A 27677-nucleotide genomic window follows, 5' to 3' on the forward strand; every position below is an offset into this window, starting at 1 on the left:
AATCACTTCATAAAGAACGAACATGAGTATGAAATACATTACTTCAGCAATGCCCAATTTTCTTCTTTGAGGTGTTTCGAGATGACGTGTGTAAAAGATTTAGGTTTATTAAATTCATCAGTGTGGCGGAACAAAAATCAACCATTCTGTTGTCGGGAAGCTGTTTGTGTTAGAAGGAGAGGGCATAAGGAGTATTTAACCAAGCTGTGTCCAAAGACCACAGTACATTTACCCATTAGTATTGTGTACACATGGTTCAATCTGTAGTCTGTGTCTTAGCTACGAGCTACGACTCCGCTGAGCCTCTCTATCAAAGTAAAAGTCCTCCTTTAACTGCATTCACAGGCTTGTTTCGTTTATATTTTTTAACATGAACGTTTGGCAGTTTTTAAAATGCAGGTTAATGTATTAATTATGAAAGTACATGGAAGATTTTTTTTTATATAAATATGATTATTTAATGTCATCCTATATTGCAGCATTGTGTTTCCTTCTACTTTTTGATTTCTGTTGTTTATTGAGATGGTGAGGATCTGGTGGCAGACCTCGTCTGGTTCCAGTTTTCATCTTAATTCTTCAACTATTCGAGTGATTTTTTGTTGTTGTTGTTGATTATTTTCACAAAGAAACTTTGCAGAATTTCCCTCATTTTGAAGGTTCAAAGAATCCAGGCTGTTTTTTGTTTTAAAGAGCCTGAGTTCAGTTAAAGAGTTGTTTTTTTTTTTTTTAAGGTTTCAAAGATTGAGTGTGAATAATAGGTTAGATTTTAACAGTGTCTGGAGGAGACAGTAGGAAGAGTCCTGATGTGTTTGGTTTTAAAGAGTTAAAGTCTAGCAGGAAGAGTGTGGATCACATGTGGTTTTAAGTTTCTGGATGTATTTGAAAGAGGCCAAAGTATCTTTTAAAGTCCAGCTCATATGCTAGATGTGTAGCTTTAATAGTTTGGATTTAGTTTGAGGAGTCCAGTTCTCTCCAAAAGAGTTCAGGTCTGATTAAAGGAATCACTTTTCCATTGCTTTTTTGAGCGTTGAGAGGACGTTAAAGGGTTAAAGCTGCCGGCTCTTGCTTCATGATGGCAGATACGAGAGTGGTATTGATCTTCCTCATCTGTCTCTCGCCATGAAACCAAATAAGTGCACTGCCCGTAACACTAAACTGTTTGTTTTTGTAAAAAAAGAAAAGAAAAGAAAAAGAAAGCAGATGCAGTGGGGCAGAGAGGACGAGGAGGACGGACAGACAGAGAGGAGGGACAGAAAGAGGGTGGGTTCATTGTTTTTTTTGTTTTTTTGTCTCTTTTAAATCTGCCCTACCTTCTGTGCCGTGAGTATCTCCCACTGATATGGCCGGAGCCATTGCATCCAGGGGTGGGGCAGCTGGATGGGATGGATGGATGGAGGTTAGAGATATGCTTAAAGACACGGGTGCATTTCTTTTTTAGTCTCTGTGCGGCAGCAGCAGCAGCAGCAGCAGCAGTAGCAGCAGCAGCAGCAGCAGCAGCAGCAGCAGCAGGCAGTAAAGAAAGCAAACAGAGGTCAAATTGAGACAAACAAAGCAAAGCAAAGACGTGCACACTGAGTCGACTTGCCACACAAATGCACATGCACAGGCAAACACACACAGGCCCCGCCCCCTTCCAGCAAACAAACATAATGCATGTGAATGCAGGTGGCATCAGGTTGGGGGGGGGGGGGGGGGGGGTAGGGACATAATATTGCATGTCGTACATCAACCCTGGCCTATATCCTGTTTCTGTGAGAGATAAGGATCGGACGAAACCTGCTGTAATTTCCCCTGCTTGGCTTGCTTCACCAGCCATCATCATCATCATTGTCATCATCCTCTCTCTCTCTCTCTCTCTCTCTCTCTCTCTCTCTCTCTCTCTCTCTCTCTCTCTCTCTCTCTCTCTCTCTCTCTCCTTTGATTCAGGTTGCTATGACCCCTCAGGATGGCTCATTTCAATTCTCATTAACTTCCCCCAGCAATCGCCCTTTATTACTCCAATTATACTTATTATTAATTTCACTTATTAAAAAATGCTGAATTAGCATTTTAAATGAGACGCTCCCTGGTCTCCCTGTGAGTGAGTGTGTGTGTGTGTGTGTGTGTGTGTGTGTGTGTGTGTGTGTGTGTGTGTGTGTGTGTGTGTGTGTGTGTGTGTCTTTTTTTCCCTCTCCTTCCCTAATCCCGAAGCTTTTTTTGGACAGCAGATCAATGCTCTGAGGTGAAGTGTGACAAAATGAGAGGGGATGAAAATATCATTTAGAAAGTGAGAGGAGTGCGAGGGGGGTGGGGGGTGGGGTTTACTGTGAGGAGGAGGAGGAGGAGGAGGAGGAGGAGGAGGAAGAGGAGGAGGAGGAGGAGAGGGAAAAATAACATCCCCATCCTCTCTCCTTTATCCTTCGATCGGATGGCAAAAAGATCATATTTCCTCTTTCATAGCGTCTACTGTACATGTTCATGGCGGGAAGGCTGTGAGAGATCAATAGCAGCCTGTTGGAGGCTCTGACCACTGGTGAGAAGTGCTGATGGTGGAAAATACACACAAAAAGAATTGTAATTATAATATAGAGCGTCGTCTGAAGAAGCACCTATAGAGAGTGCAGCGAGGAGGAAGAGGAGGAGGGAGGGGCGCTCAGCGGTGCACATAAAAGAACTTTATGAAAGGGATTTGCACAAAGATGAAGGTGTTTCCTTACCTCAGCTCTTGTCCTACGAGCTCAATGGGAACTGAGGGAAAAAAAGAGGAGGGAGGGAGAACAAAGGTGAGTGACTGCTCAGAAAGCCACGCCGCTCGAAAAGAAACTCAGATCAATAAATCACAAATGTGCATGAAACCCGGCGAGGGATCCTCACAGGCCGCTGACAAACAACATTACAACGCCACACACACACACACACACACACACACACACACACACACACACACACACACACACACACACACACACACACACACACACACACACACACACACACACACACACACACACACACACACACAGGAAGGCCTAAATAGGCCAAACAATCACACGCACTCATTACTATTAATTAAATCATTCTCACACTTTCATTTTTTTTTTTTTTTCATAATTGGAGAAATTAAATTAAAAAGGAGTGAGAACCTCCATCAGGAGAAACACCACACTGTTCTTTGCGGGGCCGACTTATAGTAATTGCCTCTCGCACATAAAGCAAGCGCGCAGCTCTCAGGCCATCGATCGGGAGTTTGAGCAATAGAATGAGTTTGTGAGAAATATCCTTTTTTTCATCCGCAGCGAAAATGAGAAAACAATACAATGTGCAGGATTCAGCACACTGGCATTAATCACATGTCAGAGGCAGCACGCGCATCAGGATACACTAAGAGCCTACAAAATAAACACACAGTGTGTGTGTGTGTGTGTCTGTGGGTGTAGCATCTCAGTTTCTCAGTCTTTCATCATGCAGTTGGAATGACTGGACGCCTTCTTGCGCTCTGAACGCCCTGTGAACTGTTGCACTGCTGTCTCGCTTCTAAACATCAAACACACACACACACGCACACACACACACACACACACACACACACACACACACACACACACACACACACACACACACACACACACACACACACACACACACACACACACACACACACACACACACACACACACACACACACACACACACACACACACACACACACACACACACTCTGAGAGTTTTACAAACTTCTTTTAAAATCCATCATCGGGTTTGTTTAAATCTGGACTTTGTGTTCATGTGGCTTTGATATAAAACAACATTTAGCCAATTCTGTACAAAAAAGTAGGAGTGCTTTAATTTCGACTGTAAAGCCTCAATAAAGTCATAGTAAGCAGAGTTTTAATAAATCTTGGGATTGTAAAAAAAAAAAAAATCAATGCAGTGGAATATTGCGGCGTTACATTTTGTTATTGTGTATTGATTGAATGGATCTTTATATGACAGCTGGATTTATCCTCATAGTTATTTATTTTCCGATCAGCATCACTTTTTGTTTGAGAGACTTCTTCACTGGAGGAAATGACTGAGGACAAACTGCAACGCTGCCCCCTTGTGGCTCAAGCAGGAGAAGTGAAGTGAAAATGTTTTCCCTGTGTGAGCTGCACACTTCGTATCAGTCTCGGAGGCTGATGTCAGATGTTTGTTCATCTAAACCCGCATCACCGACTAAGTAGCAGGACTCTGTAATAAATAGCCGGGCTTTATGAGCCCAGCGTGAGCTATTGACCGAAAACAACATGTAGACGTCCAGTGTTGATTTTCCTCAATGTTTTCAAGGAAAAATAAGGAACTTTTATTGCACTAGGGCTGTTTGTTGACTCGATTAGAGCGACGCACGTCTCTGAAAATGGTTTCTGGAGTGAATTTTCCTCGAAACGCACCCTTCTCTGAGAGACGAGGGTTGATGAATGCCAGAATTTGTATTATGTGTCACACGATGATGATGATGATAATAATAATAAAATAAAAAAGATAATGATAATAATAATAATAATAATAATAATAATAATAATAATAATAATAATAATAATAATAATAATAATGATAATAATAATAATAATACATTTTGTTTTTGTCCATAGGCAAAAATAAATAAAACTTTTCAAGCAAAAACATTTCAATTGAAAAAGTCTATTAAGTCTTTATATAGTAGTCTGCAACTGCCGTTTTGCTGATATGTCTTAAGGCATGTTTATTATTTTAATTATTCTCCATGAAACCAACATACTAAGAAATAACAATGTGCATTTATTTGAATTTATTCAAAGTTTCAACCTGAAATCACTTTTTCTCACTTTTTTTAAAATCAGGACTGATGATGAAAAAGCTTGTTGTCGAGGCTCTCTAGTGTACAACAGTGGGACATGGGGTACGTCCGAATTGTCCCTCCTAACTCCTTATCTATGGACTTAAGCCCGTGGAAGACGTCACGGGGTTAAGGAAAGGTGTTAGAAGGCTTCCTGAAGGAGTTAGTGAAAGGCGATCACGGTGGTGTGGCAGTCGGACCGCACTTTCACTTAGTGACGTCATAATAATGCGACGGCGGCGCAAGTTAGTGACGTCCTCCATGGTGGGGAAAAGAACTACAAGTTTCTGAAAATGGACTACAAAAAGTGCATTTCTACCACTTTCCTCTGTGTCTCGAACTGCTGACATAAACTCAAATATCTCAAGGTTTGAATGTAAATCAAAGGAAAAGAGCAACTAAAGGTGATCAAAGTGAGAATAGGCTGCACAGAAACCTGACTTTACTGTGTTAGTTTTACAACATGCAGAACTTTCATATTTGGGATCTGGGTTTTAGAGGATTTAAAGTTGTTCAAGGCAGATTATTGTTTTGGTAACTGAACGCTACGATGAGCGGGTCCCTTTAAATGTTGTCGCCGCAAGGAATTGTGTGGCAGCATGAGCTCGCCTCCTTTGCTAAACAACGCATCAGTGGTTCCTAAGCTAAAGGAGGTTCTAAAGGAAGCAACGAGCCTCATTTCCTTTGCTTATTGAGAATTCAGTCCTTATCATGGCCGCCACCAAAACACTTCCGGGGTTCAGGTAAAGTCGATAGTTAAGGAGATAGGAGGGACAGTTTGGAAGCACCCCTGGTCTGTACTTTGACTCGGTTCTCACTGGTGAAACACACAGGCCCCCGCTGCTGAGCTGGCGTGCAAACTATAGCCACCTTAAAAGTGATGCCGTTTCCTGCAGATCCTTTTCGGATGAACAGCTTTGAAATATAAAAAAAATTCTGTAAATAGAGAACTTCAATTGTGACATTTTACCAATTGTTTCTGTTAAGAATGGTCGGTTGAAATTCTGCTCATTTTTCTCTGTATATTCCAAACGTTTCAAGTTTTGGAAAAAGAAATACTTTTTCATAATGTATCTCTAAAACAAAGAAAAACACATGGAGTTGTGTTTGTAGTCGTGATGCCGTAAAGCCACTGATCCAGCTCCTTCAGATGGAAGATGTATGTGGATTAAAATTAGTTTGGCAACTCGACCCTACCAACTCTGACGAAATGTGTCAGGCAGTAGCTCCTCATATTGGAATTCCTTCACACCGGTCACATCACAGTCAAAGTGGCTCATGACAGACATCAACAGACGAGTGTGAGCAGATACTCACCTCTGATTCCCTTGGACCGAGTGCGAGTTCGCTTCTCATCACCCTCCACACTCATCTGAAAGAGGAAGAGACAGAGAAGACGGAGAGAAAGCATCAGCAGTGATTTCTGCATCCTCACTTTTTCCCATCGCGATGTAATCATCTTTACTAAAACTGGTTAATTTGAGGAGCAGCGAGGTCATCGGATCTTCCATCCTCCTCAAACAACACACACTCTCCCCTCACTAATGCTCAGGTTCATCAGAAATAAGGGCTGTATTCTACAGCCCCCTCCCCCCCCTACACACACACACACACACACACACACACACACACACACACACACACACACACACACACACACACACACACACACACACACACACACACACACACACACACACACACACACACACACACACACACACACACACACGCACACACACACACACACACACGCCTCCCAGCACTCTCCCTGTAATTTCCTGCATCTGAGTGCTACTGGTGATTGTAGACTGTGTGCAGGCCACAGGCGGCCCCGGCTCAGGGGCCACGGCCCCTTCCAGCTCGGGGACTGACAAACATAACTATGTTGAATATAATAATAAAGCAAAAACACACAGGCTGCTAAAAAGCCACTGTAATGACGCTTTTAAGGAGGCCTGTGTGTGTGTGTGTGTGTGTGTGTGTGTGTGTGTGTGTGTGCGCGTGCATGTGTGTTTGAGGCGAGCAGAGTTAACACCTGCTCCTTTGTGGCTTAAAAGCTGCGCTTCTACTAAGTATCGGGCATGAAATATACACACGCACACACACACACACACACACACACACACACACACACACACACACACACACACACACACACACACACACACACACACACACACACACACACACACACACACACACACACACACACACACACACACACACACCCCTGACCACACCTCCACAGTGCTGTCTCTGTACGCTCAGTGCACTCTAAAGCTATCAGATGCTTTTAGATACAATGGAGCCATTAGCTTTGATTACTGGATGGTGACTTTTCTTCTTTCATTTTTATCTATCTATCTATCTATCTATCTATCTATCTATCTATCTATCTATCTATCTATCTATCTATCTATCCATCCATCCATCCATCCATCCATCCATCCATCCATCCATCCATCCATCCATCCATCCATCCATCCATCCATCCATCTATCTATCTATCTATCTATCTAGCTATCCAGTCCAATGACTTTCAATAGATTGTGATCAATGAACCTTTGTCAGTGAACATTTGACAGTTTCTGAAAAACATTTAGGCTTTTCAAACGGCTATTATCCCGTCGGGATTTGTCGGGTAATTTGCACGAGTGCCATTTTGTTATAATTCAGGTAGATTTGACTGTTCACTGCAGGTGATAAATAGAGAGACTTTATTGTAGTTTCCCAAAAAAGAAAGTTAACCTGTAATTTTCTCAAAGATGCCTCAATTAAAAAAATATAATAAAAATCATTAAGTATGCCTCTTAGGTACGGACAGAAATCTTCTTCCTTTAACCAAAGACCCAAATTCAGAACTTCTCAGATGTCACTCAAAATGCCTCAAATTATGTCCCTTCTACAATCACTGGAACAAAAATAAATAAATTATATCTATCTCCCGGATGGTTCTGTGAGAAACAATAAAGTTACGTGCACTTTGGAATGCTGAATTTAACCAAAATAATTCATCGTTAATGTTTTATATGTTCATTACAAGTCATATCATTTAGAAAGTATTGCTAGTATATAGATAATTGTTCAAAGGATTTGCCTATTATATGAAGGAAACATTTCAAGAGAAAACAAATTGTTTTTGTGTTTTCATTTACAGAAAAATTTTGGGATTTACACGGCAGTTTTTAAAACAATGTCCGTTTACAGGGAAACTGTAGAAATGTTAAAAAACGATGTAGTTTTCTAATGAACCCACACTCGTATGTACGCACAGAGCTATAGGCTATAAGCATTAACAATGGCGAGTTCACGGGCCAAGGTGGATTGTTGTTACAGTGACTGTCAACTATAAAACTACCAAGTCCCAGGAGAATATGGACGGAATCAGGACACTCTGGAGGGAAACATCGTTCATATTGTCCATCTGAGCGTGTGTAGAACTATTTACTACGACCATGGTGCGCGTGTGATGCAGCAGTGTTTTCACCTTGAGAGCCATTTTCAAGAGGTTGTGTTTTCAGTGGCTCTGAGCAACGCTGTCGTGTGAACGGACAACCAAAACACAGCAAACATTTTGCTCTTTGATTCTAATACGTTGTCTGAACTGGGCCTTATAATTCCACATGCTAGATTAAAGGTAGGGGGCTGCTGATTGCTTTCATTCTAAAAGCTTCTGCTTTGTGTGATGGGGGAGTGGGTGTGTCCCACATCACACAAAGGCCGACCTCTTCATCGCCCTCCGAGGGTCTGCAGCCTCTCTTGAGGGACTCCCAGTAAGGAAAGGCAGGGATCCTCTGGATCAGAGCTCTCTGGTCACACTGATTCTCATCCACGGTTTCTTCTGAGCACACACGTCAACCTGTAGACCCACGCTTGTTGAAGAGCTTCAGATTTTTCCATGCAGAATAGTATTTAGTGTTTAGCCTCCCCTGAAGGGCCTTAAGGCAGCCAGGTTTCTTTTCTATTTTTCCACAACGTGTCCTCTTTTTATCCCTCCAGTTGCATGTACTCCTCCTCTCCAAGCCCAGCCACTTAGCTGCTTTGTTGCCTCGCTATAGTGGAGTTGGCACAGCCACAGTGGGATTCAAACACGGGGTCCCTGTTTCTTTTTTACCCCCTCCTCCTCCTCTCTCTATTTGGCAGTGCCCCTTTCCTGCTAATAGACTACTTATGAAAAGAAGGAAGATGAGAGGATGAAACACACTGTTGTTGTAGTTGTTGAGGGCTTTTTTCACCCTCCCACTCTGAAGCAGGGCGCGCTTCATTCATTAGCGTTTAGTGTTTGGCCGGACGTACAGGTGCAGGCCGGGAAAAGCCCCTCCCTCACTATGTTGCCCCTCTAATGCAACTCTTTTGATTAAGCACGCTTAATGTAGAAGTCGTAGCAACAAGCAGCAGCTTTGTGCCCCTCCTGAAGAGTGCAGTTAACACCTGTGTGTGTGTGTGTGTGTGTGTGTGTGTGTGTGTGTGTGTGTGTGTGTGTGTGTGTGTGTGTGTGTGTGTGTGTGTGCCCCTATGCTCTTTTAGCTCCTTTAACTTCTTTAGCTACTTTAGCTGCTAACTATACTTCATAACTAATTTTCCCTGACGTTGGGGGACAATGATGACGTGGCAATAAAGAGTTCTATCAGGCCAGTGGTGGCCCAGAGGTTAGAGAGGCGAATCTGGGATTAGAAGTTTGCAGGTTTGATCCCCACAGTGAACCGAGCACCACTGTAGGTCCCTGAGCAGGACCCTTGACCCCCATCAGCTTCCTGGAGTGCTGTCATGTGGCCCCACCATCATGCATGGTGGAAAAAATAGATTAAGAAAGTATTGTAATTGAATATTCTATTTAGTGCCTATAGCCTCTTTAGCCCTTTTAAATCCTTTAGCTGCTTTAGCTGATTTACACTCTTTAGCTAGTTTAGCTACTTTCGCTCATTTAGCCATTTCAGCTCCTTTGACCCCTTTAGAGTCTTACCCTCTTTAGCTCCTTCAGCTTCTCCTCTTCAACCACTGTAGCCTCCTTACTCCCTTTATTCCCTTTAGCCTCACTCGCTCCTTTAGCCTCACTAGCCACCTCCTTTAGCCTCACTAGCTCCTTTAGCCTCACTAGCCACCTCCTTTAGCCTCACTAGCCAGCGCATTTAGCCTCACTAGCCACCTCTTTTAGCCTCACTAACTCCTTTAGCCTCACTAACTCCTTTAGCCTCACTAGCCACCTCCTTTAGCCTCACTAGCCAGCGCATTTAGCCTCACTAGCCACCTCTTTTAGCCTCACTAACTCCTTTAGCCTCACTAGCTCTTTTAGCCTCACTAGCCAGCTCATTTAGCCTCACTGGTCAGTTCCTTTAGCCCCTTTCGCCTCTTTTGCTCCTTTAGCTTTACTAGCATCTTTTTTTTCTTTCTCAGTATAAATAGACTTTTCTATTACAGGTACATGATATAACCAGTAAAACAATACACCTGGCTTGTAAAGCTTAAACTGCACAGAGTAAGATGTCTCTGGAACACCTAGGATAGCACTTAAACAGCTTGTGAACAGAATAGATGCTGTTTTTTTTATTCATGTGATAAAAAGTTAATTTATCTAATCTGTAAATATCAGCGGAAATTACAATATCAATGATACTAAATCCTTCAGTATTTTGTGAATAAATTTGTGACACATGGCCTGATTTACTCAAGGTTAAAAAAAAACATTACAAACACATACGCAGGTAGACACGCATGCACACGGTACTTGATAGACACAAGTGTGTCTAGAAAATATGGTCAATGTCAATTCATATTAAAGTAGTTGACTGATGAATTTATTTCAGTTTGAGAACATGGGTGGTGGAAAAAACATCTGATAAATACTGTAAGTCCCATACTTCACAAAAAAGGAGCATTTGAAATGAAACTGGATTAAAATTAATATTCTCGAATTATAATAACAAGACACATCATGTTGTTTACACAATTGACTGAAAAATCGATAATAAAAGTTCAGGTGTAAACGCTGCGTTGTTTTTCTATCTTTTAACATTTTAAAGTGGAAATTCTGACTTTTTTCTCGCAACGTTTAGTCCCGTGACAAAAGGGAAAAGATGATGGATTTCATGTTTACATAGGAAGATCAGATGTACACTAGTTGTGCATGGTTCAATGTAAGCAGAGAAAACAGGGAAGATAATGTATGTGTGTGTGTGTGTGTGTGTGTGTGTGTGTGTGTGTGTGTGTGTGTGTGTGTGTGTGTGTAAATGAGACTGAAGCGCACGCTCCTCTTTCATGAAAAGATGACATACTATTCTGTGACTCCTGCTCTCCTTCCTTCTCCTCCTTACATCCACAGTCGCTGCATGAATCAAACCTGGACTGAAAAGGGTTCCTATTGCTTTCATGTTTGTGTAACCATAGTTACACATTTAAATAGGTAAGCACATCTGAGTTCTCCTCTTTTTCTCAATTCCCGCTCATTACATTTGTATGAACACAAAGTCAGTGCAGCCGGGCAGGTATTCACCTGATTTTCATCATCTCTTTCAAAGAGTCCTTTTTAAAGTATGTTCAAAACTTGTCCTTTACCTTGCTGTCTTTTAATTGGACTCCTTGAACGATGTATGTAGGTGGGCTTACACAGCAGCAGAAATGTCAGAGAAAAGGAGGAGGAGGAGGTAGCGTGTGTGTGTGTGTGTGTGTGTGTGTGTGTGTGTGTGTGTGTGTGTGTGTGTGTGTGTGTGTGTGTGTGTGTGTGTGTGTGTGTGTGTGTCGGGGGGGGGGGGGGGTTAACAAGTGTGAAATGTGGTGTGCAGCAGCAGCAGAGGAGGAAGAAAAAGGAGGAGGAGGAGGAGGAAGACGCGGCTCATCCCTACAGGCTGTGTTGTACATTATCAATTATGTCCTTTGTGTGCAGCTTGTGGGTGCAGGAAGACCCCCGCTCTGTTCTGCTCCGCGTGCTGACGGCTGGCTGGGGGCGACGACTTCACAGAGAAGGTCACTCCAAACCCCCCCCACCCCTCGCACATAAACCGCCGCCCTTTTATTCAGCCTCACGTTTACAAGAGCTGGGGGAGTCAGGTGGGAGGAGCTGGGGGGGGGGGGGGGGGGGGGGGGGGGGGGGGGTCGGGTGGGAGGAGCTAGGGGTCAGGTGGGAGAAGATGGGTGGTCAGAAGGAGGAACTAGGGGAGTCAGATTGGAGAAGCTGGGAGGTCAGGTGGGAGGAGTCAGGGTACCGGTGGGAGGGGCAGGGGGGTCAGATGGAGGAGTGAGTGAGCGAGTGAGTGAGCGAGTGAGTGAGTGAGTGAGTGAGCGTGTGAGTGAGTGAGTGAGCGAGTGAGCGAGCGAGTGAGTGAGTGAGCGTGTGTGTGTTGTCAGAGGTTTGCCATTTATCCCCTTGATGAGATTTCAGAGTTCATCACTGAACATTGTCTCATCGTCTCAGTTTTTCGGCGAATCTAAAAACATGAAACGAGAAGTTGTCAGATCGTATCAGTCACTGTGGCGCCGCCATCACACCTGCAACCACCTGACAGATCAATACTGGTGAAGACTCACAAGGCCTCAGGTGTCGCAGAGTGACCAGTTTACTAAAGCACGTAGCAAAGCAGCATTTTTACTAGAGATATATCTATATTTTGAATGTGCTATTTAAAATCACTTAAATACACAAGAGTCACACAGATAAACGCAGAATGTTTTCCACCAACAACAAACAGGAATGACTCCGCGCTCGATTAGAGTTTCTGTCATGGATGCTTACATGAGTGTAAAATAGACATTATTTTTGCACATTTGGTGCGAAATATGAAAAATAGGTCATTATTTACTTTCATCCTGTTGTTTCGCTCTTCAGCTTTTAGGTAGAAATAAGATGGAGGTGGTTTTCAGCTCACTGTTTGCATTACAAATATCAAACTCCTGAAAAGTCAACCTAAATTTAGGGCAGAATCTTCAGCAGATTACTCTGGATTACCTTATTTAACCCAGTTTTTTAAAATCAGATGAGACGAACAAATCTTTTTTTTACTGCAAACAGAGAAAAACGGCATGAAAATACATAATTCAAAGAATTAATAATTAAAGAAAAATTTAAAAGAGAAAAAATATATTTTTTTGAATATCAAAAATGTTCTGAACGTATGAAGGTAATGGTTCTTTCTTTCTTTCTTTCTTTCTTTCTTTCTTTCTTTCTTTCTTTCTTTCTTTCTTTCTTTCTTTCTTTCTTTCTTTCTTTCTTTCTTTCTTTCTACCATCTATCTATCTATCTAATTGTGCATCCATCCATCCATCCATCCATCCATCCATCCATTTATTTAATCATTTATTTATTTATTTTAACTGTGGAAAAATAACTTTAAAAGCACAAAATGTAATCTGGCTATATAGAAATAAGTTTAAAAAAAAGAAAAAAATATATATTTTTGTGATACAGTCCAAAATATTTACGTGAGTGGGATTATGTTTTTTAAATGAATTTACTTGTTATATTATTTAAGAGCTGCATTAAACAGCCCTATGGAAAGGAAATGCTTCACATGATGTCGATCCTCCTCTCCGCAGCAGAAATCAAAGCAGATCAATAAAATTCCTCTCTTCAAATGAACCTGAGCTATTGGGGGGGGGGGGGGGGGGACTACTTTTACTGGGCCCAGGGGACAACACCCCGCCCCCAGCTCGCCTCTCCGTCAAACCCCCTCCGTCCTTCCAGCTCTTTGTCGAGCAACAATGAGAAGAAATGAAGTAATGGTGACACATCCTCAAATCTGAGGCAGAAGTTTGTGAGAAAGCTCAGAGGGCAAAAAGAGACGAGGTGGTGGAATATCATGGCCAAAAAGAAAAAAAGAAAAAAAAAAAAAAAAAGGATGAGCAGCTCAAGGACGTCCTTTTAGAGTTTCTCTTTTTTTGTATTGTAAAAAAAAACTGAGTGAAGTGAAGTCAGCAGCAGGAAAATGCTGCGCTGAGCCACGCTGAGCTTAACTAAACCGAGCAGACCCGAGCCGGGCGGGGGCTCCGTGTGCTGTTTGATTCATGTGTACCCCCCCCCCCCCCCCCATCCACACACACACACACTGCTTTTCATCCCCCTCCTGCCTCCACCCTGTCTTACTGCCCCCGCTGAGTTAGGGATCGGGGGAAAATGCCCAGGAAGCAGAATCAGGTTGGAGGGTGTGGTGAGTGAGTGCAGAGGGAGGAAAGGGGGGGGATCAGTGTGTATGTGTGTGTGTGTGTGTGGGGGGGGGGGTTTGGGGGGGGGGGGGGGGGGTTGTCACTCACCGTGATTGGTCGACGGCTCTGCAGTCTCTGGGAGGCCTGACAGCGGCTGCTGGTCCTCTCGCCTCGTGTCCACCGCTGGTTCACCAGCTCGCCTCGAAACTCATTTTCTGCAGGGGAGAAGAGGGAAGGACGGGGACAAAAGGGGGGGACATTTTGGGGGAAAAGGGGAGAAGAAAAAAAAAACAAGAGAGATGTCAGATAAAATCAGCAGTGGGACAAAAAGGGGGGAGGGGGAGGGGGAGGATGCTACTTCCAGAGGAGGTCGGACCGAGGCACTCCTTTATTAACTAAGAGATGAGAGCGTGCACACACACACGCACACACACACACACACACACACACACACACACACACACACACACACACACACACACACACACACACACACACACACACACACACACAAAGTGCCCCAGCTGGGGTCCCTGTCAGTCTGCTATTAGAATCAATCAAATTTGTGCATTTTTATGGAGCTTTTCATGGAGGGGGTCTATGCATGAGGGAGGAGGGGGCTCAGAATGGTCAGTAAATAATGAATCATACATAAATCAACCCTATTTTTACTTCCCCCCTCCCCCCCCCCTCCCTCCCTCCATCTTATTTTTTTTCATCAAGGTAATAGCTCCTCACTTCATCTTTCTGATGACGGCCCGGCAGAAATGGTATGAACCTGCTCCAGATCCTCCTCGCTGCTTTTTCACACCAGGAGTGCAGGTGTGAGAGCACACACACACACACACACACACACACACACACACACACACACACACACACACACACACACACACACACACACACACACACACACACACACACACACACACACACACACACTGACAGCAGCCCTAAACGGAGTCCTGAAGATAGCCCACCTTAAGCTCAGCCCGGCTTAAACACAACTCGCTGTGAAAGCAGCCGTGAACACAGCTCGCACCAACTGCAGCCCTCATACAACTCAACCCAATCAGTCTACCCTGAACACAGCTCGCCCTGAACGCAGCTCGCCCTGAACGCAGGCCGCCCTGAACGCAGGCCGTCCTGAACGCAGGCCGCCCTGAAATGCGGTTTGTAGTTCACCCGGAGTGCGGAGGATTTCTCCATGAATGCTCGAGGCTGAACTTTTCAACCGGTGACGCTTCAAACACTCGAGCTCACGAGACCGAGCATCGTTCACAGTTATTATCAAACACTGCTTGAGATCTCACACACACACACACACACACACACACACACACACACACACACACACACACACACACACACACACACACACACACACACACACACACACACACACACACACACACACACACACACACACACACACACACACACAGTGTGGTCCTACACATGCTGTTCAACAATATCATCAGAAGATTAAATGTTTATTCTTTTTTTATGTAATGAAAACCAAACATTAACTTATCTCAGATTATTAAAATATTTTCCAATAAAATTTTTCTCTCTTTTTTTAAACTGGCAGGCAGCAATCTAAATAAAAAAAATCCTTGAAAGTTCTATCTATCTATCTATCTATCTATCTATCTATCTATCTATCTATCTATCTATCTATCTATCTATCTATCTATCTATCTATCTATCTATCTATCTATCTATCTATCTATCTATCTATCTATCTATCCATCCATCCATCCATCCATCCATCCATCCATCCATCCATCCATCCATCCATCCATCTATCTATGTGTGAGAGAAAGAGATAAAATAACTCAATAAACAGTTTGTAGCTTGAAAATTCTCTAACGTGGATAAATTTCAGGTTGATGTAAAATATTAGTTTCACACTGTAGAGACGGAGGGAATCGAACCAGCAGCAGCACCAGTCTCAATGTTTCACATAACAATCGAATGATTTTTGCTCAGTTGTCACCAGCAGGAGAAGCAGAACGGTGGAGGGAGGAAGCTGAGTGCAGCAGTTCTCTGCTGAATCAAAGTATTTGAATTACAATAATGTCACATTAAAAGGAGCAGTCACTTCTTTTTGGGTTTCGCAGCAGTTTTCAGACGGCGTAGGGAGAAAAAAAAAACAAAAAAAACCCCGTGCTCCTCGTCTGTCCCGAGCCTGAAGCCCCCCGAGGCGAACGCTCAACATGGTGGGCACAGCGAGACAACAAAGGCCCCAACCGAGGGGTCCCGAAGCAGCCGGCCCTGCCCTCCTCCTCCCCACCCTGCTTCACCCAGGACATGCAAACCTCCACAAAGCTCGAGCCAGCACTCTTTACAAAATGCTTGTTTATCAAGTTTCACCCCCCCCCCCCCCCAGAGAAAAAGTGATTACAGCAGCAATACTGTTGGTCTGCATCTCTGTCTCAGCTATCTCACCCATTCCTCCTCCCCTGCTCGCTCCGGCCTCTTTTCTCCGGTGCCGCTCTTTTGAAGTGAAGTGAAGTGAGCATCCCTCCTGCATTGTTGGGTTCGGGAGGACGAGGACATGAGAGCCTTTAAATGCCAAATATACGCGGGCGCTCTATTAAGGAAGCGAGCCTGGGGCCGTGTGTCAGCGTCTGCCGCTCACGCCGTGCCCTCCTGAGCCGGCTGGGCCTGAACCCGCTGATTCTCTGACCCGGGCTGCCCTTGTGCGCCCGCTAAACTTTCCCCGAGACGGTCCTGAACGACGCTGCTCACGCCCACCTGGACGCCCCCATCCTGTTTTTCACCGTCAAAACACTCCTCCTTTCTGCTTTTATCAAAGCTCAGATAATCTGGATGCTTCCTATTTTCTGGAATGAAAGCGGCAAAACGAATCAATACTTTTGACCTCGATATTAACACACGGGCACACACACACGCGCACGCACGCACGCACGCACGCACGCACGCACGCACGCACGCACGCACGCACGCACGCACGCACGCACGCACGCACACACACACACACACACACACACACACACACACACACACACACACACACACACACACACACACACACACACACAAACCTTTTACCAGAAAGCAAAACTTTAGTAATACCATTAGAGGACAGCTTACTGTACTGGGACAATGGAGCAAAGAGTCCTAAATCCATAGTTAGATTAAATACCAGGGTGAACTGTCTGTAACAGTATTAATGTACGCACAGGGGCCGGGGGGGGGGCTGCAGCCCAGCTGTACACCCGAGCTCCTGTTAAGCAGGATTTAGAGCACAACTTAGTGTGATTACAGCGAGCCGGGGCAGAAGACACACAGGAAGCAAAAGTTACAGAAAGCAGGACGTCTGCTCACCAAAACAGCTTGTTCTTTGTGTCTAAAGAACACACACACACACACACACACACACACACACACACACACACACACACACACACACACACACACACACACACACACACACACACACACACACACACACACACACACACACACACACGCGCGCACACCTGAAGGTCAAATCAAACTACTTGAAAAGAGGCAGGGGGACGTGGTGGCAGATGCACGCTCTTATCGGAGGTGGGATGGGCGTGTACAGGCGCGGGGTGGGGGGGGGGGGGGTGTAGAGGAGGAGGAGGTGGTGCCATGGTAACCAGCCCTGACCTCCTCAGCGAAAACACAAGCGTACGGCGGGCGATCGGCTCAGAGTCCGACGCTCAGAAAATGTTTGGAACGCAGGCGAGCTCGCCAAGATATTTACACATTACTTTTTAATTAATTCCCATTATTTACTTATTCATTTATTTCTCTTTGAGTGCAGAAAGCATGAAATTCATTATTTCCCTGTGAAATGCCTACTCGGCGTTGAAAGCCCCGGCTGACCCTGACCTTTCTTGCTTGTATTGCTTTAGATTTCTGATAGGCTTTGAATGACACGGGTGCAATTTGGCCCCAGCTGCTCCTCCAACATGTTTATTGCTCTCCCCTCCCTCCCTCCTCCGGCACCTGCTCTCCTCACCGTCGGCTATTCAGGCCTTCATAAATAGAGAGGTTTCCTCCAATCACAGTGACTAAAAGGAAATGAAAGAATCGCGCGCGCACACACACACACACACACACACACACACACACACACACACACACACACACACACACACACACACACACACACACACACACACACACACACACACACAGAGAGAGAGAGGAGTAACTTCATATCAGAGCGCTGCCGTTGCGGCCTCCACCACTGGCAGCATAAGGCACCAATAACCTAATTCTGTAATCCCCTGAAACTAGGCTACATTTCACAGGAAAAGTAAACAGAAGAAAAACAATAGGTGCTTTTTATCATCTCTGCCTGTGGATGCGTTAAATCTTCAGCTCAGCGGGGGTTACAATACGCTCCATTCATATAGATAAGATAAAGTCCCGCCTAAAAACGCACTTTTATCCGAATGCACATCCCGATTTGACTTGATCTCACAACTTATGGTCCAGTTCATAATTCCGCCCTCATCATTTTCATTCTTTAATCTCTCACTTTCATGTATTTTATCCTGCAGTTGCTCTTTATCCGATTTTTTCCTACCATGAAGCATATTTTGCTTCAATAAGTGCTCTCTGAATAAAGTCACTGAGGCTATATTTTTTTTTTTTATGAAACAACACTCTTACTGATTTTTTCTCTTAACAGTCAGGAGCCAGAAACAGTCACAATTTAATGAATGGATTTGATTAAATAGCCCAAACAAAAAAAAAAACAAGTTCAATTCTTTGAATGTTTCCTGTCTTGTTGAGTTGATCAAGCTGATGTGTGTGGTTTTTTTTTTTTATTAAAATGAGCATGTTTATAGAGTAAGTCAGTGTTACATTAGCGTTTATTTTTATTGTTTTAACTGACTTAATGTGTAAAAGCCAGTGAGAGTGAGGAAGTGAATCAAAGTGTGGAGCAAGGCCTCCTCTGGGGGGCGCCAGAGAGGGTCAGCGGGAGAAACGTGCTGGACAGGGGGGTGCCTTGTCCTTTCTTACAAAATTAAAAGAGAGATGATGATAATAAAAAAATAAATAAGTGGAGATGTTGTTAAAATACATATTTGTATTGTATGTTATTGCTAAAAGGACAAATAGGATCATTAAAAAAAAACTAGTGTCACTATAGTAGCAAGTTGTATTTGAAGATGGCCCAGTTTTGAAATGTTTTTTAAATGTTTTGTGTTTGATGGAGCTCAACAATTGTTCACAATAAGATTTTGTAATGTAGAAAAGTATGAGCAAAGTGCATATTATAACCTGAATTACAAGGGACAAACCTTGATTTGGGTAAAACTGTTGAGAAACTAATAAAAAGTCTTATTAACACCACAAAGTTTTTTAAGGTGGCCAAATAGTGTCTCGTATAAGTTAAAGAAACATCATCCAAGCCCGTTTAATTAAAAACAAACAGTTTTTTTTAATTTCTTTGGATTCACATCTGATCCAAAATGAAACCAGGGAAGCATCTGATCCCGAGTTCAAACATTTCTGACACGTTAAACCAGCAGACTGGAAAAAGATCAACAACAACAACAAAAAAAATAAGGCAGAGTCAAAGTTAGTTTTGATCCCCTCGTGGATCTACCAGCAGCTGGACCTTCGCTCTGGAGGCTCCACAACTTCCAGAGCAGGTGACATAACACACTCCACCGTATCACCATCATCATCATCATCATCATCATCATCACCACCATCCCTCATCTCTCTTTTTTTCCTCCATCTTAGGACGCAGGTGCCTTTGACAAACCACACACACACACGCACACACACACACACACACCCACACACACACACACGCACACCCACGCACGCAGGCAGGCACACGTGCGCGCGCGCGCGGCGTGCGTAATGTTACGTGGCCATCTAAGCAAGAAGGTGCGGTGGTGAGGGAGAGGAAGAGGAGGAGGAAGAGGAGGAGGAGAAACACACACATTTTCCGCCGCGGCCCGACAGGATGAGCGCTTCAAAATAAGATAGTTAAAGAAGAAATATATAATAAATAAATTGGAGGTGTGAGGGGAAATGGAGCCGCCTGCGCGACGCGCGCGGTGTTTATATCCAGCGCTCCTCTCCGCACTTCTGTTTAATCTGCGCACTACTAAAGGCGGCTGACATTTGAAGAGAGCATCTCTGTTTTTTGCTGCAGAGGATCAAATGGCCAACCCCTCCCTCCTCCCTCCCCCCTCCTCCCCCAAACACTCCATCCATCCATCCATCCGTCCGTCCGTCCGTTTGTCCGCGCGTCCTCCTCACTATCTCGGTGAAAACACACCGGAGAGCGCGTCCCGCTTCCTACGCCCAACCCCCGCTAACACACATCCAGCTGATGAACTCCACACACACGCTGGAGGAGTCAATGTGGAGCGGGTGTAGTAACCGGAGCCCATTCACTCCCCGGTGATAAGAGAAGGTGAAACTAGAGGACAAGAGTGAAGGATGCACTTCAGAGGGGAGCCGCACGCCAACTCTCCCAATAGAGGCGGAGAAAGTGGGTAAACACAGCATCACGGAGCTCCGGAGAAAAGCGCCATACTTGGTTTATTCCTACTTATTACGCGGCAGCGGTGTAAACACAGGCGTAAAAAAAAGAAAAAGAAAAAAGAAAATCAAAAAAAAAAAAAAGAAAAACAGCCCCAGCATCCACACCTTTCCCCGATTCTCTACATAAATCTAACCCGGACACTTTTATCTCTCCAAACGGATGAAACAAGTTCTCATCCGTAGCACAGAAAACAAAATGTGATTAAAACTAATCTGTAATCGAGATGCTGTAAAATACTACAAGGACGCGTCAAAGTTTGCGTGAAAAACGAGCGGCTTGCTCCAGATAAATCGTTGCAAATGTAATCTGCTGATCGCAAAGTGCACGTAAACAGCGTTAAATCCTGGTTTACCTGTGTCCAATATTCTCCTGCGAGGGTTTGACGCCGCGTCCTTGCTGTGTTTGGAGAGTTGCAGGTCAGGGAAGTAGTTGGATTAAAAAAAAAAAAAAAAAAAAAAAAACACCCACTAACACACAATATCCCGTGGTTTCGAAGGTAAAAAAAAAAAGACTCTATCCCGTTACTAAGGTCCAGATGTGAGGGCTGAGCGGAGCGTCGCTTGCACCGAGCCGGCCTCTCCTCCTCCTCCTCTTTTTACGCAGCTCATCCGCGGCGGCTGCACGCACACAGGCTCCGTATCCAGGGCGTTAAGATGTTACTTGTTTGTAAGCAAAAAAAAAAAAAAAAAAAAAAAAAAAAACATGGCTTCATTTGCCTTTGTCAGCGAGAGAGAGGAGGGGAGGAGGGGGAGGAGGAGGAGGAGGGAGAAAAAACGTAATATTGACTTACCTTTCCCTCATGAGCCATTGTACCACCCCCCCATCACCCCCACCCCCGTCCTCCTCCTCCTCCCCCTCCCTCCGCCCTTTGCCATGACATCACGGAAGCCGTAGTAAAAACCTCCAGCATCAGATGGGCAGGGCTTGAGGTTCCCCCCCCCCCCCCCTTACACCCTCCTCTCCCCCACACCTCTTCCTCCTCCTCCCTCCGCCACCCCTCTTTTTCTTTTACTACACACTAACTCAATGGGCATATGTGCCCCCCCCCCCCCCCCCATTTATTTCTCTATGAAAGACACACATCATCCTAAACCATCAAATGAAAACAAACTTCAAACTTCTCAGATTCCAAAATAATAGAAAAATAAGTCTTCAAGCGTCCCCATGGCCGCTGAACATTAATGTGTGGAATAAGGGCATCCATCTCTGAGCGCCCCCCCCCCCCACCCCCCCACCAAGCTCAGTGAAACGAGGCCCTGCACCCAGCTCATTTTTTATATCTACATTTCAACCCCTGACAACTTCTTGATGTTCCACAAATGCAATAAAGAGCTCCTGTAATCCTACAGAGTCTGAGCACCCCGAACCCCCACCCACCCGCCCACCCCCCCACAAACGCACCAAAGTGGTACCGTCCAAATATTCATTCAGGGGTTAGTGGCAGTGAGTTCTCTTCTCCTCCAGCACCTGGAACCGATGTAGTTGCTCTGTGTGGAGTTTGTCTGCGTTACACTGAGGGAAGGAGGCTTCACTGACACATGATGTCTTACAGGGGGGGGGGCTTCACCTCAGAGTCACCCCCACCCGGCTGACTGGAGCCAGTTTGAAGATCACTGTCACTTCCAGATTTGTTGATAGTTTTTTTTTAAGGCTTCACTGACTTCTCAGCAGCAGCTCACAACAACAAACAAGCCAGTCTTAAAGAGTGCAACTTGGACTCCCTCCCAAAATCTTTGCTCACACTCTGCTTTTTCTTTTTTTGCTTTGCTGTTTTGAAACCATTAGTGGAAATGACAACCATTCATTACAAGCCATTTGAGAATAGTCCCCACAAATGCCATCCTTTATCTGCTGTCTCCACGCTCGTACAGGGAATATTCAAAAAGCCCAACCTTCAGCTTTCAGAAATTCTATTAAATTCTTATCTCTTTGCAGCAGGCTCTTTTTGTGCAATCCTATTGTTATGCATTGGAGCTGAAATCAATCACCGGCCCGTGCACGCCGCCATCAGTATGATTTCAGACTGTGGGTGCCGAGAGAGGGAGGGAGCGAGGTTCACAACAAGCAGCAACAACAACGCCATCCAGTAAACAAAAGAAGGAGGATGAGGAGGGGGGCGGTGGGTTTGAGCAGTCCCGGGCCCTGATCCAGTGGGGTGGGGGGTGGGGGTGGGGTGGGGGGTGTCTGCAGGTTACAGAAATCATAGAAAGTGGATTTCTCTGCGCAGTTCTTTGAAAGGCACTGGGACGGCTGTGATTGGTGTCCTCAGTGAGGCTTTAGGACCACGGACAGCTCCACGGTGCAGCCGAGGCTTTCAGCACCACAGACAGTTCAGAGGGAACAAAGCCCGGCCCTGCAGGCCCGACTGAGATTGACCCTGAGCACACCACTGCTGCAAACACTCCTTTTAGGCAATACATATATAATGACACCAGTTTTACAGCGGAAAAACTGACGGAAAACAAAGTAATTCCTCCCTGGATTTTGTGAAGTCTTATTATGATATAATAAACATGAAAATGTGTTCCGCATCACAGTGCAGCTGGTCACGTTCCTGCAGCGTAGAAACGACGGAATCTTTTAAAGCAAATATAAAAGATAATTGGTGAGAGCAAACTTGAAAATGTATATCACACCACTTTTTAATCAAATTATCGTTTAATAACTACTTTAAAAGGAATGTGAAGAAATGAGGAAGTTACAGCTTCTGTTCTTCTTATTTCTGTTTTTTTTTTTTTTAAATAATCAAATCTACAACAGTTTCACTTAAAGCAGGAGCTCCCAATGCGATTATTTACTTTGTGAATTAAAACAAACTTTTATGACCTAATTTAAACGAAGAAGAATATCTGTAGAAGTTTTTATACACGATCAAAAATCAATGGTTATTCTGTTTTTAATGAGTTGAATATGAAGAAAATCTGATTATAAGTGCCGCCACAGCAGTTTGTTTATTTGTTTGTTCATTAAAAACTATTTATGCCTATTTTTTGTTATCAACTTATTTTATTCCCACTAAAGTTAAATTGGCTAAACTCATTTTATTCCTCTAAATTATCCTACAATAACTTTGACCTTTTAATTAAAACACACGTGTTCAAAGTACCTTCACCGTTTTAATTTGAGTTAAAAGTTAAACAAAGTATATTAAAAAAAAATACATTTAATGCATGTAAAACATCTTGACTAAACTTTATTCAAAAACTGAACCGAGGCTGAGACTGAGAACTTTAACTAACTTCATTTTGAATAAAGCAGAAAAAAGTCCCTTCTTACAGCAGAGTGAAGACAATAAGTGTTTACAACAAACAAAGTGTATTTTCGCGTGTTGGCGTTTGTCAGTTTAACTTTTCAAGTAGATCTGTTGCCTTTTATTTACCTTAGTGTGTGTGAGGACTTTCTATTAGATTCGGAATAAACAAGATATTTTTGCATTTATCATAACGGCTTTACAACAATACCTTAGAAAAGTTTGTAATCAATCCTTTTAATAGTTATTGAATTACTTTGATCTTTATCATTTAGCTAAAAAAGATGCAGTTAACTATTGTTATAAAAATGTATAATCTTAAACTGAAAAAAAAACAACACATCCTCGAAGTTTCTTTTTTGTTTGTTTTATATTCATTTTAAGAATTTCGAGTGAATCTTCGAAATGTTTCTAAAGTTATATAATAAAACAAATAAACGTGCAATGACATGTTGAAGAAAATTCTCTTCTCTACTTAAAATAGCTAAGAAGTGTTCCTGAGTCGTTTTACTCCATCAGTACTGAAACTTTGTGTGGTTCGTGGTTGGATTTGATTGTTTGTGGTGGTGGGGCGTCTTGCTGAGGCTCCTTCAGGACTCAAACTTTTCCTCTCTTGTTCTCGTGTTGAGATGCAGATGGTCCAGGTCTGCCTGGTGGATATATTGTGCAGGCAGCAGTATAAATATTACATGGGGGCAGCAGCTGACTGGGCGCTGAGGTTGGGACCGGGGGAGGCCCCTGCAGTCCCTCGACAGATGGAACAAGCCGACAGACTAACAACAAAAAAAAGTTTTTTAATAAGCCCACAGCTTGGCATTGTCCCCACGGAACCGGGGCCACACGGTCCCTGAGGGGACCAACAGTCCTTTGTCTGGACACTTTTCTCTTTCTATTCCACCCCGGGGGTAAAAAGTTTCGTTTGTAGGCTGTCTGGAGTAAAGTTCACAAGTTTACAAGTTTATTCACAAGCGTAAACTTGTGAGGAGTTTTACCCGCAGCTCGTTTCAGCAGACATACAAACCGCTTTTATTTTGTTCTGCCGTGAAAACAACTCAACTGGTAGAAAAGTATGTTGCTGTTTTTTTTTTTTTTTTTTTGACAAGTTAAAACTAAATCCTGAACCATAGTTTTGTGCTCAAAGACACAGATGTGAGAAATGTCGGACGGGAGCGGGGATCGAACCAGCGTCCAACGCGCTCAGACTCAACCGCACGAGAACTAAGCCGCGGATTAAAAGCGAAACAACAACGGACATTCAGGATGTCGCAGATGCCGAAACACACAAAGAAACTTCACTTTTAGAAGGTTGTTGTTTTTTTTTCCCTACTTGAAGTGAACAGAAGCGCGTGAATACGAACCCAGGAAAGTGCGGCACAGCTTCATGGTTGCGGTCTCCTCCTCTCAGTCCCGCAGCGGCCGCAGACAACTTTGCTTCTGTCCCGCAAAGTTGCTTCAAACTTTACTTCAACTTCCCCCCTCCTCCTGCTTAACCTCCACCAGCAGCCCCCCCCCCCCCCCCCCTCCCTCCACCCCGGCTGCAGGCTGGAGGGAGGGGGCGGGGCCCGGCCGTGACTGACAGGACGGCTCAGCCAATAGGAAGCGTCCCAGCGAGCTGGAGCGAGTCCAGGCTGCAGAGTCTCAGCTTTCAACAACAACAATGACCCGAGAGCAACAAAGAGCATCTGCTGCACTTCTCACACACACACACACACACACACACACACACACACACACACACACACACACACACACACACACACACACACACACACACACACACACACACACACACACTTTCTTTTAATATTTCACATAAAAACTTATATTTAACACCCCCCCCACACCCACACCCACACGCAGACACACACACACTAACCCATCCTGCTGTGCTACACCTCTGACTGACTGTAATAATAAAACTTCATGTCATGACGTGTGACCAAGGCGACCAGCTGTACGACTCATTTAGGTGAGTTAGAGGAAGCGTTTCAGTGGAAGTGCAGGTCTATTCACAGAGTGTGTGTCTGGGACAGACAGACAGTTCCTCCCTCCCAATAGCAGATGGTCTGCCAGATAATGAGCTCTCCCATTGCTTGCTCCCATTACCCCCATCCCCATCTCTCCAAGATGTAATGGGGGGTAAAGCAACCGCAACACATTCGACGAGCTTTTTTCTTCTCCGCTTCATTTTATTTCATGCACATTTAATGATGTGATCGTTGTGGGTTTTTTTGGGGAGCTGTTGTCTGTTGGCGAGTGCCACACATCATCGAGCAGTTCCCGGCCTCCCAGGGAATGAGTCTTTATATTGTGTTCGTGCGTTAATGTGGGCGATAAAACTACAAACAATTCGACTCGAATCAAGTGACCTTCAGAGTGGAATTACACTGCAATGATTTAATATGATGGATTCTATCTGGACAAAATGGAGTTAAAACCAATTTCACAATGTTGCAGGTACGGGTGCAATGAAAGGAGTAAAAATAAGTAAAGTGAAGTAAACTAAACTTCAATCTGTCTGAGTGGTTCGAACAATAAATACACTATCAGACGATAGTAGAGAAAAATAAACTCTATCAAACTGGATTAAACTAAAGTAAACTGAACAAAACAACATTTCTGAATAAATCCTTATTTACATTGTTTGTGCAGCTAAACTAAACATATTCAACGAATCTGCCACGGCCATCTGTCAGAGACTCGAATAATAATGAAGCCAGATTTGATCACAGTAGACTGCAATACATTAAAATAAACTCCTTTAAGCTTTAAGAATACATTATCAGACAAGTTGTGCAACTAAACTCAACTCAACTAAATTAAATGAAACTATTGAACTGAAATAAATGAAATAAACCAAAAAAAAAAGCTAAACTAATCAACTAAATTACAATACACTGCTGTATACGTGACTAGATGAATTGTTTGTGCAATTCAAGGAAACTACACCCTCTGTCTGAATCACAGTAACCACTAAAGTAGACTGGATTAAACTAAACTAAACTAAACTAAACTTAACTGATGTAAAGTAAAGTAAAGTAAAGTATAGTCAAGTCAAGTCAAGTCAAGTCCACTGCTGAACTAAATTAAAGTAAACTAAAACTACTGAACAAAAGTGAAGTGAACAAAGCTAAACTAAACTGTTCTAAACTACTGAACTAAATTAAACAAAGCCACTGAACTGAGCTCAGCTGAACTAAAATAATAGAAACAAAACTAAACTAAACTACTAAACTGAACTAAACTAAATTAAACTGAAGTGAACTAAACTAAAGTAAAGTAAACTATAGTAAATTACTAAACTGAACTAAACAAAACTTAACTGAAGTGAACTAAACTAAATTAAACTAAACTATAGTAAACTACTAAAGTAAAGTAAATTAAAGTAAACTACTAAACTGAACAAAAGTAAAGTACTAAACTGAACTAAAGTAAACCAAACTTAACTAAAGAAAACTACTAAACTGATGTAAAATAAAGTAAAATACTAAACTGAACTAAACTACTAAAATGACCTAAACTAAAGTAATCTACTAAACTGAAGTAAACAAAAGTAAATTACTAAATTGAACTAATCTAACCTAAACTAAACCAAAGTAAACTACTTAAGTGAAGTAAAGTAAAGTAAAGTAAAGTAAAGTAAAGTAAAGTACTAAACTGAACTCCATTGTCCACCACTTATCCGGGGCCGGGTCACGGAGGCAGCAGTCTAAGCAGGTGATGCTCAGGCTTCCCTCGTCCCAGACACGTCCTCCAGGTCTTCCGGTGGAACCCCAAGGCGTCCCCAGGCCAGCCAAGAGACATAGTCTCTCCAGTGTGTCCTAGGTCTGCCCCGAGGCCTCCTACCGGAAGTGAACTAAACTTAACTTAACTAAATTGAA

The 27677-nt window shown here is 43.6% G+C and overlaps 1 protein-coding gene across 1 annotated transcript in view; it reads right to left on the reverse strand.

Annotated features, from left to right (window-relative positions):
- myt1b (myelin transcription factor 1b) overlaps positions 1–27677 on the reverse strand; it is a gene marked incomplete at both ends in the record, with an annotated part of 165801 nt that overhangs the window by 22662 nt on the left and 115462 nt on the right. Inside the window, 4 exons of the mRNA XM_080468448.1 lie at positions 1311–1373; positions 2697–2727; positions 6152–6206; positions 14078–14184. Coding sequence (XP_080324574.1) covers positions 1311–1373; positions 2697–2727; positions 6152–6206; positions 14078–14184 — 256 coding nt within the window. The remainder of the gene's footprint in view (positions 1–1310; positions 1374–2696; positions 2728–6151; positions 6207–14077; positions 14185–27677) is intronic.

Source organism: Lipophrys pholis (assembly GCF_963383615.2).
Source record: "Lipophrys pholis genome assembly, chromosome: 8".
In the NCBI taxonomy this organism is placed as follows: domain Eukaryota; kingdom Metazoa; phylum Chordata; class Actinopteri; order Blenniiformes; family Blenniidae; genus Lipophrys; species Lipophrys pholis.